Consider the following 11090-nt stretch of genomic DNA (forward strand, 5'->3'; position numbering starts at 1 on the left):
ATAATGTTTACTAAGTAAACCTGATTTCAGCCTGTGCCCCCTTAACAACAGCAAAAAGAAAATCTTGTAATATGAATAGTAATTTGAGGATTTATCTATTGATTTACTATTTAAATTATACTTATAACAGATTGTTCAAGCATGCATTAATAACACTATCACTAACCTAGAAAACAATTAAGTACATAAGTTAATATAAAGGAAAAATATGCCATAAAATGTGAAGGGGAGATCATTTGTTCAAAATGTATAATATGCAACACTAATTCATCTATGTATGTGTAGTGAACATGACACAATAAAATGTTTCAGACAAGTCAGACATATGAAATAGTTTTTATCTTCCTGGGATTTTCCCACTATCCCAAAGTTGAGGTCATGATATTTATGCTGTGTCTGCTGATGTACCTGTTCACCTTGATGGGCAACTTAATTCTGATCTCCACCACCATCCTGGATTCCCACCTGCACACCCCCATGTACTTCTTCCTTAGCAACCTCTCCTTTCTAGACATCTGGTACACCTCTTCTGCTTTCGCTCCAATGCTAGCAAACTTTGTTTCAGGAAAAAACACCATCTCCTTCTCAGGATGTGCTTCTCAGATGTACTTCTCTCTTGCCATGGGCTCCACTGAGTGCGTACTCCTCTCCATGATGGCCTATGACCGGTATGAGGCCATCTGCAATCCCCTGAGGTACCCTATCATCATGAACAGGAGGGTCTGCGTGCAGATTGCTGCTGGCTCCTGGGTCACAGGCTGCCTCACGGCCCTGGTGGAAACAGTGGCTGTGCTGCGGTTGTCTTTCTGTGGAAACAGTATCATCAACCACTTCACATGTGAAATTCTGGCCGTCTTGAAACTGGCTTGTGTAGATACTTCCATGGTGCAGGTAATCATGCTAGTGATCAGCGTGCTTCTTTTGCCCATGCCGTTGCTACTCATTTGTGCCTCCTATGTCCTTATCCTCTCCAGCATCCAGAGAGTCCGTTCAGAAGATGGTCAAAGCAAAGCCTTATCCACATGCTCAGCCCACCTGACTGTGGTTATTCTGTTCTATGGGACAGCTCTCTCCATGTACCTGAAACCCACAGAAGTGAATTCACAGGAAATTGACAAATTTATGGCTTTGGTATATGCTGGATTAACCCCCATGTTGAATCCTATTATCTATAGTTTACGGAACAAAGAGGTAAAAGTGGCTGTGAAAAGATTGCTGGTTAAAAAGTCTTTTAGTACTGTCTTAATTCCAACCCTCAATTAGTGTTGGAATACACACACTCATCTAGACATTCAATATTATCTGGAAAATACTTCACCAGTGAAGGCTGAGGAAGTACAGCTCCCCAGCCTGTAATGATTACATTGCAGAAGAAAGGACCTATCAATATGCACACTGTAGGAAAAATCATGAATATATTTAATATATGCATGCAAAATTATATACATTATAATTGCATCATGATGCAAATCAATGTACTTTTCTTTGTCTTTTATGACTTAACTTGAGATGGAGAATAATGAGACCGATATTTATTATTAATAGTAATGCTAAACATAACCCTAGAAAATATTAATTTTCAATAGGAACTCACTCCTATCATTCTTTGGTGTTTTCTGTATTAATGAGTCATTCACAAAGATCTTTGTTTCCAGGAAAATAGATAACATTAAAGTTAGACAATTGATCATTGCTTCCAACTTGGCTTGTTATATTCTGTGAAAATAATAATGTAGAATTTTGAACCCAGCAAATATTAAAGTAATTTATTCTCAATGATATGCAAATAATTTTGAATTCAAGAAATACACATTTTAAATTAATGCACTTGCTCCTTTTTTCCTAAAACCAAAAGCACTTCATCAATTAAGAACTCTTCATCGTTTCTAGAATGTTAAAATGTGAAAAAATATTGTGATTTTAGGTGGATAAGAAACACTTTGTTTATTTGAGATGCGTATGTGGGTGATGTATAAATAGCTGTACACACACAAAATTATCGTAAGAAATATTTTGTGCCATTGTAATCCTGAGTGTGAGGCGGAGGACACATGTGACAGCCTGGGGATATCAAAGTATCTGTGGGCACAAGGTCACATGCTCTCCTGCTGTGTGCTGCATCGACTTGTTGAATACATCAGCACTCTCATCCCAAATGTTATTATATACTTGACCGATGAGGAAGTACAGCTCCACAGCCTGTAGCGATTACATCCCAGAAAATAGGACCTATCAATATGCACAATGTAGGAAAAGTCATGAACATATTTAATATATGCACGCAAAATTATATACATTATACTTGCACCATAATGCAAATTGTACTTCTCTGTGCCTTTTATGACTTGATTTGAGGTGCAGAATAATGAGACCAATGTATATACATCACTTTCTCTTTTTTAGAGAAGCTTCGTGGAATTTATGTGGATGACGGCTTTATTCTATGGAAAACATACTTATTGCTACCATAGAAATAACCCCGGTCCTTTGGTGAGATAATTAAAATCTTGGCACAGTAGTTTTCAATGTGAGCAAGGAAGAAATCTAAAGAAATAATTCAGTCATAGATAAATGGATTAAAGAAAGAACCATGAAGAAGGAAAAATTTTAAAGTATGAACTCTGATACTAATCCAAACACCCTTAGTATAAATGAAAACTTTTCTCCCCTTTATGTGATTCCCAGCTCTATTAACTCAAAATCACTCCAGAATTAGCAACAGGAAATTTTTATATGGAATAAAAGCAACAGTTATTTTATTTGCTTGTTGATTTATATAGTCCACTATCAGATCATAGTGACCACAATGTGATATTGGTGTTTGAAAAGGAGAAGAGTATTATACCTATTATCTACCCAAACTCTACACCAACCTAGAAAAACATTAATTCCCCCCCAAAAAAACCATTAATTCCAAGTCATCACAAACATTAAGCATGTCATATTGTTATTTTCTTATATAGATGAAAATAAAACTTGTACAAAAATTAAGATGAAAGTTTTATCCCCTATGAGCTCTTTTGAGAGGTGGAGCATGTACTGGGAATCAGACTCAGGACCTTGTGCTTGCTGGGCAGGTGCTACAACACTGAGCTGTATCCCTTGGCCCAACGTGTGATCTTTTAAATGTTTTTTCTGTTGCCATTTTTAAAGGATGTGGATGAGCTGGTAAGTGCTGGTCCAGAAATACAAGGAGCTGTATTCCAATAATACAGACTAGCTCTCTAATGCTGGTTGGGTCCCCACAAGACTGTGGATGGTCCTCAGATTTCAGGCATATCTGCAAGAATCATTTTCCCCCAGTAGTATGAGCTGGGATGGAGTGAATTCTACCAAGCCCAAATTTGTTTTGGTTGCTTATTTCCAAGATGGCACTGTATATGTGATCTTGAATTTGCTTTGATTTCTTACTCATTATTCTACATTCTATAATGAGGAGCTCCTATTGCTACAACATTAACAGAAGAAACAGCTCATTAAAATACAGTGTACATAAAAAATACAGTGTACATAATTGTATCACATTTAATTCCTTCTTTTCTGAAGTAATATCCAGTTAATACTTTGCTTACAGCATTTACATTCAGTGTTGCCTGATATTTCACTCACACAGGTGATTGGCTTCAACAGGCCAGTAACTTTGTGGAAATTTTACCATTTGAGCTCCCACCAAGTAGGTTTATTTTCAAGGTTTCTGGAAGAAATTTACTGTGACCCACCTCTGTGTTTAGTCTCAGAAATATTCATGAAAGCTCAGAGAAAATGCTTACCAATCCCGTGATAAAAAGAATTTACCCATGTCACTAAATTCACAAATATCTGCTTAATTTATTCTAATCATTCATTTTTTCTCTTTTCAAGCTAAGTAGATTTTAACTGATTTTGTATATGAACCTTCTTGTCATTTCAGTAATTTCCAATGCATTCAAAGAACACATTAGTACCTATACTACATGGTTTTAAACTGGCTTGAAAATTTCCCAAACTAGTCAGAAAATAAAGATCCCTTAAAATGTTTGTCAAATATATCATCCTCAGGGTCAACCTAGAAATCAAACTTTCTAGGGGATGGACTTGATAGGCTACATGTATTATAAGGACCAGTGAATTTTTATCATGTGGAAATGATAAGCCCTGACACGAAGCATTAAATGGAAAAGCCTGCGTTTAACCTAAGCCCCACTGCCACCCACCCAGTTAGATTTTGTAGCATGTTTCATGAAACTTCATCCTTGTGATTTTTAATATCTGTCATTGCACCATCTCTCCATTGCCTTGAGTCTTGCTGCAGTCTCACCTTGCAATTTGTTTCCTCTCAGTGATCACTGCAATGTTCAAAGAGCCACAAAAAAGGGTGATGAGAAAGAATTGATTCCTGTTGTGAGGTTTTTAGGACAAAGCTGATGATCTAAGTACTTCCCAACCAGCATAGAAGCTCATCAATCCAGATGCTTCTCTGTAGCACCATAGAAACAAGTCATCCTCGCAGGTAGTTATATAACTTCATACACCATACAGTGTGAGATAAATTATATAGGAAACAAAAGCAAGACTTTGGATGTCAAAGAAATGAAGGCTAACAAGAGCTTCCATCAAAGAATGATTTATTGGCAAGGTGTTAGCAACATAAAAAAGAATAACCTAAGTGCACATTGAATGAGGCACTGGCTGTAGTGATAATACTAAAAGTAATAATAATAAATAAAACATGCAGGGTATGTACTGAGTTATTACTGTATTTCAGTCATTCTTCTAAATTCTTTACATGGAGTAATTGAATGCACACAGCACTGCGAGTTGGAATTGATAATATTTAATTCAATTTCATCAGTCATTTTGTCACCTTGACTTTCCAAATGAACAATGTAAGTAAAGAGAGATTTAATGGCTTATGTTGTTTACAAATCAGGTACACGGTGGAGCTGAGATCAATCCAATTTGATGCAAACCTTTTCCCTCAACCATTACTATATTTTACTTCATACAATGACCGGAACGTCCTTGAAATCACATTTCCCTTTCATCTTTACCAATAGGCAGCTCTAGCAGAAAAAAGAGGAGCTCACATTCTTAAAGAGATCATGGTTGGTACAAACCTCTATATCCTTGAATTTGACTTCTTGTAAGCATACAGCATATCAGACAGATTTAGAGTAACTCAGTAATACACAAATCAAAACAAGTACCTCCACGTTCATCCAAGCCTTTGATGACAGTCAGTCACTATAATTTCTTCTATATTCTCTCACTAATAGAGATGGGAGAGTGCTGAGGTAGGAATCCAGGTGGACATATTATTCACTTGCCTTATCTCAGCGTCTTCACTAATCCTGTCACCATCTGTCTTGCAACTGAAGTGGAAGATATCTCCTTCTTGAACCTGCAGTTTTGAAGAAGCTAACTATCAAAAATGCATGGCAAGTTACCTTAAGGAAAATATACTAGAAATCTAAGCAAAACAGACAAAATTAATAACATCAAAAACTTATACTTAAAATGGCATTGATCTAAGACATTTTGATTCGTCTTTTTCATAGAACTACTACATACATGAAGTGATGTGAGTGATTATGAATGCATTCATGTTTTACATATTTCTATCTATAGACTCAGTCTCAAGTGAACAGCATCTTTTCTAATCCCCTATTTTCCAGTTTGTTCAACTGTGCAGAAAATATATAAGTAGTTTAAATATAATTTGTCAATCAAACAGAAGTACTATGAAATAATTAACACACTTGAATACATGGAAAAATTAATAGTGAATAAATTGATCTTTAGTCAGTTTTTCTTTTTTTGGTACTTACTATTCTATTTTGCCAACAGTCAACCTTTTACTCTATTCTAATATTGCTTAATTCTATAGAAAAAACAAGTTTTATTACATTCCTTTTTTAAAATGAGGGGAATACTGTACAAGTAAACATGATCAAACCTCTGTCAGAACTGGTTAATATTGATCTTTTATTATTGCCTTAAAGTAGTGTCCAAGAAATTATGTTAAGGTCCATCTGAAGGAAAATTGCACTGGAGAGGCAAGAGATGGCTTGGATAAAAGGTTCAGAAGATTTTTAGGGAGATGAAACTTGCTGCTTAAAAAATTATGTTGAGCTCTGTAGTACCTTCATTTCTTAACATACCTTCCAAATCCTACTTAGGATAGCTATTATCCATGTTTTAAAGGCTCATATGCAGTTTGGGGGCTTTTTTTTTTAATTTTTTTTTATTACATTTGGACCTTTAAGAAACATAGACCATCAGATATACCACTATTCAGTAAAAATCTATTCTAGTTTTTAGGATGTATACATGTCACCAACCATCTAGTCTCCAAGACCTTACTAAGTTTATCACAAAGGTTGGCTCTGATCTATGGGATCTGAACCTTGAGGTTTTGATTACTGTAGAACAATTTCAAGTGGATGAACTGAATTCCCAGCTTTTTCTTCTGCAATGGGCTAGTCATTTTCAAGTTATCTAGTCCGTTACAAAAATGTTCCACTCCTTAATAACAGTACTCGTGATCTATTTTCTTTGGAAAACCTGGTTAAAAAAAATACTTTTCTCCTCCCGTACAATAAGGGCAAATTTACCAGAACACACCTCACATTAATTAGAAACAGAAAGCAGGACAGACACGGGGCAGGAGCGCTGTGCACCTAACAGCTGCCTCTTCTGCTAGTGCCAACTCTGGTGCAGACCTGTACCTGGGCCCGGCCCTGGGAGCAGGCACTGAGGGCTCGCCCCCCGACCCCTCCCTGCCTCCAGTTTGGGGGCTTTTATAAATTCAAAAAATAAAAGAATATACCGTCATCAGTACTGAAGGCTTAAAAGTAGGGCTATATGAGACTCAATTCTGCTAAATAAATTCCCAAACAAAAACAAGGCCAGCCACCCAAATCCTATGTGCAGAAAGACAATGAATGCATAGCCATAAGGACTGAAGGACAGCACACGGCCTTGAACGAATCATACACTGAACAGTAAAAACAGAAACAAAACCAAAATCAATCAACATATACAGAAAAAGGCCTAAGAAACCTCTATTCTCCTTATGTCTTCAGGTGGGTATCTCTACCCTAGGGGAGCCTAAATCATGAGAATAATACATCTGTTTTTTAAAACAAAAAATTGTTTCCTGTCACGCTCTATTCTCTAGACTCCATCTTTTTTGTTTGGCTTGTATAAATAAAAATCAAAACACATGCACATGTATGCGTGCACACATACACACACACACATATATTTATACTTCCTTGTAAAAAGTGAAAAATGCAAATATATAATGCTGGCATTAGAAATAACTTTAACTGCTATACTTAACAACTTACAGGCCCTTGATCTGCCCCCTAAAAATATTTTCCTTGACTTTTTTCTTTAAATGTCCAACCACCAAAAGAAAATGAAAAGACTTTAAGTGTACATATTTCAAGTCAGTATCTTGTTAACAAAAAGGTAGCATTTTTCTCACTTTGGCCATTGTTAAAGATGCAGGCATAAACCAGGGAATGGCTAACATGTATGTTAAAAAATGCAACATTAACAGAACATATGTCTTTCAAAAAGACTTTAAAGCACAAACAATTACAAGTCAATTCACATATTGTAAACCAGTGTAATTTTACCTACACTGAGTAAATGCTATTTTGTAAACCAGACATTGCAATACTGTTCATTTCCTCTCATCATGCAAGCACACCAATTTTGTCACTAAAAAGCCTTTATTGGGTTATATTCACATTGTTCTCCCATCAAAATTAAAAGGAAAAAAAAACGACAAAAATGAGAAATCCAAATAGGAGCCCCTTGAGAGCTATAAATAAGCTATAAATTAAAGCTGCTAGCTGACAGTGAAATGTCAGGATTCTCAGATTTGTACATAAAAATTTCTGTAATTTAGATAGATGTTTCTCCCATTGTTTACAAATCTCACAACACAATGTAAAGTTATGCTATCAGGTATTTGTATATGAAAAAATGTTTTGTTACAAACAAGGGTGAAAGACCGCGAACAAAATGTTCGTATTCCTCGCGGCATGGCCTCAGCGCAAATTTTGCAGTGATTTAAAAGTTAACTGTGAGAGCCTGACTTTGTTTTTCACATCACCACTTCTGCCTCTCTGTAGCGTCTGCAAATGAAAGTCAGCATATGTTACCAGCAGAGGTCTCATTTATTACCCCCTTTTTCTCTCCAAATAATCTTACACATTTTGTCATCCTCCTAAGCACCTTACATGAACAGCATTGCAAGTTGGTTAAAAAAGAACTGAAGAGAACATTTTACAAGGGTTTTGCTGGTTAGTTATTGGCTGGTGGAGTCACTCCACCAGGAGTTTGATCTCACTGGCTAGCAGCTGGTTCATGTTGAACAGGCCCCCTGGGAGCTTGGGGAGCAGCTCTCGCTCTGTGCTTTCAGGGTCACTGTCGACAGAGCTGGAACTTGCGCTCATGTTGTCGAGAGCAGTGCTGGCAGGGGGACCCAGCTCCAGCTCACTAGTCTCACTGGCCGTGGACACCACAGAGAGCAGGGACATGCACCAGGTGAGCCGGCCAGAGGACAGAAGGGAGGCGGCATAGTCCACTATGATACCAGCTACATCTAGTACAAGCCTTATCAAAGGTGATGAAATCTACGTTTGCATTGGCCTCACAGGCACAGAAGGAACCATCATTTTTCATCAACAGGTCAATGCCTCACACATCCATTCCCAGAATAGTAGACACCTGGATAGCTAGCTGCTTTCCTTGTTCTCTCAGTGAGCACATCATCCCCACACCGCCTAGTGAGCAGTTGCTCGGCATCCTCCTATCTGTGAAACAGCGTAAAATGGTGCCAACGACACGGCCTCCCATGACAATGACACGCACATCCCTTCCGAAAGATTCCTTCACATACTTCTAAAACAGGTACGGAGCTTCATGGTGAATAAGATGGCTTAGATCAGCCAAATGGTGCTTATTTCGTGCCAAGAAAACAGCCTTGCCTCTATGACCCCTTGTATTCTTTACTACCATTGGGAATTCCAACACTTCTGCTTCATCAATCATTTTAGCAAAATTTTCATGGCCACTGTAAGAGAAAGTACCTGCCAGAGGAACACCATGGCCAGCTAACTGTTGAAATGTCCAAAATTAATTAACACAATTCAGGATGGCTTGAGGTCGGTTCATTAATCCGCAGACCATCTTCTAGAGATGATGCAACACAGTGATGTCACTATCACTCTGCACCCACGGGGCAGAGATTCTCACCACCACCACCTGGGGATAGGCAGAAATGCATCCTCCATTGACTCTCAGACCCAGGTTTCCTTGTTCAGCTGTCAGCACCACCATATCCATCACCACAGCCCTGAAGTCCAGTTCCTCCTCACAATATTTGGCCCTCAAAGCTTGCAAGATCTCTTTTTGGGGTTAATCTTCCCTGATGCGGAGATCTGTCAAAAACCACAATTTGGCAGCCAAAGAGCTGCATATCTTGATCTGTTGTTCTTCTTTTTCTGGATTATTTTCTCTTGAATGTAAACTATCTGTCGCCCACTCCTTAAGGTGCAACTCCGCTTTCACACAGTGTGTGCGTTGCGGGCTAGTCAGTTTTTCTGATGCATAGATATGCATTAAATTGGGAAAACTAAAAGTGGTACAATTAAATATACAGAATTTAATTTTTAAGTAGAATCTTTTGAATAGAGTGGCACATTATCCTGTTAAATATCAAGACTTTTGAAAAGTCTTTAATAAATGTTTTAAAATTCAGTGTGTCATGCTCCGTGTTTTAACATATATAAGTATTCTAGTAAAGTGACAAGACAACAGTAGCTTTTGTTGCTATTGTTATAGATAGTGTAACAGAAATAGGAGAAAAATTAGGAATACTAATATTTAAAAAAATTTAACATCATCTCTGCTTTCTTTTATTTTTTGTATTAATTTTATTGAGAAACAAATAGCAATGAGACAGTTTCAAAACAGGTTAGTAGGACAGTTACAATAATTAATACATTGCATATTGTTGTCTTTGTAGTAGTTATTCATAGTACAAGATGCAGACATGATATCCTGTCCAAACACTATTAGTACATATCTTTTTTTTCATTGAATTAAGAGAAAGTAGCTGTTGCTTTCTACCAAAAAGTTTCAGCAGAGTTCCCTCTGCTGTAACAATCATAACTATCCCAAACATTCCCCATGAAAAGACAGTCACCCCCAGTGCTCTAACTAATAGCACCCACTTTTTCAGGTAAATGCAACTTTAGACTTGCCCTTGTAAAGTTTAAAAACACATCTCAGAGGGATTAAGGGCATGTGTAGTGACTGCCTGCCCAAATATACCCAACAGTTCTAGAGGCAGAACAAAAAGGTTTCCACTCAGAGGTATGAAAATTAGAATGTTAATCAGCTATTGTTTTGAACATCTGTAATGAATGTATTGCTACATGTTATCACATTTCTGTCTTTGCTTTTGTTTTCCTTGCTCTTGTTTTTACTCTTCAAAATAAAAGAAAAATTTTTTTTAAAAAGTTAGAATGACTCAAATCCAACCTAAAATTGTAAAATGTGCTGAGAAGCAGGATATGTCCCATAACCTGAAGAAAACAAAAGCCATGCAGTAGATACATTTACAAATGAAAATGATGCTAAAGTTACCAGATGAACTACTATAAGTTACTCAGAATTTAGGGTAAAGGACAAACATAATGAGGCTAAAAGTTTTCAGAAGTAATTTCAGTTCAATCCCCACCACCACAGACAAGCCAGCCCACTCCTGGGTGCACTGAGTAGGCCATGGAGACCAGGCCTGGTGGCTCAGGCCTGTAATCCCATTGCTGGGGAGGCTGAAAACAGGAGGATCACAATGAGTCTGATCTGCATAGTGAGACCCTGTATAAAATACATAAAATAAACAAAGAAAGAAATAAAAGTAACTTCAGGAGTTAGAACATACAGCAAATGAAATGGAAAATTTACCTCATTTTTTTTTTTTATTTTTTATTTTTTTTATTTATTTATTTTTTTTTTTCAAAGTTTTATTGACAAACAGATAGCAATGAGACAGTTTCAAATCAGATCGGAAGGACAATTTCAACAAA

At 37.0% G+C, this 11090-nt stretch overlaps 1 protein-coding gene and 1 pseudogene across 1 annotated transcript; one reads left to right on the forward strand and one right to left on the reverse strand.

Annotated features, from left to right (window-relative positions):
* Window positions 1-303: 303 nt before the first annotated feature.
* LOC101577739 (olfactory receptor 13F1) lies at window positions 304-1263 on the forward strand. The gene has a single exon (XM_004638095.1). It carries the CDS (start codon window positions 304-306, stop codon window positions 1261-1263), a length of 960 nt encoding a protein of 319 aa, XP_004638152.1.
* Window positions 1264-8318: 7055 nt separating this feature from the next.
* Window positions 8319-9618, reverse strand: LOC101578144 (annotated as a pseudogene).
* Window positions 9619-11090: the final 1472 nt, after the last annotated feature.

This window comes from Octodon degus, unplaced genomic scaffold, assembly GCF_000260255.1.
Source record: "Octodon degus isolate 3935 unplaced genomic scaffold, OctDeg1.0 scaffold00094, whole genome shotgun sequence".
Taxonomy (NCBI): Eukaryota; Metazoa; Chordata; class Mammalia; order Rodentia; family Octodontidae; genus Octodon; species Octodon degus.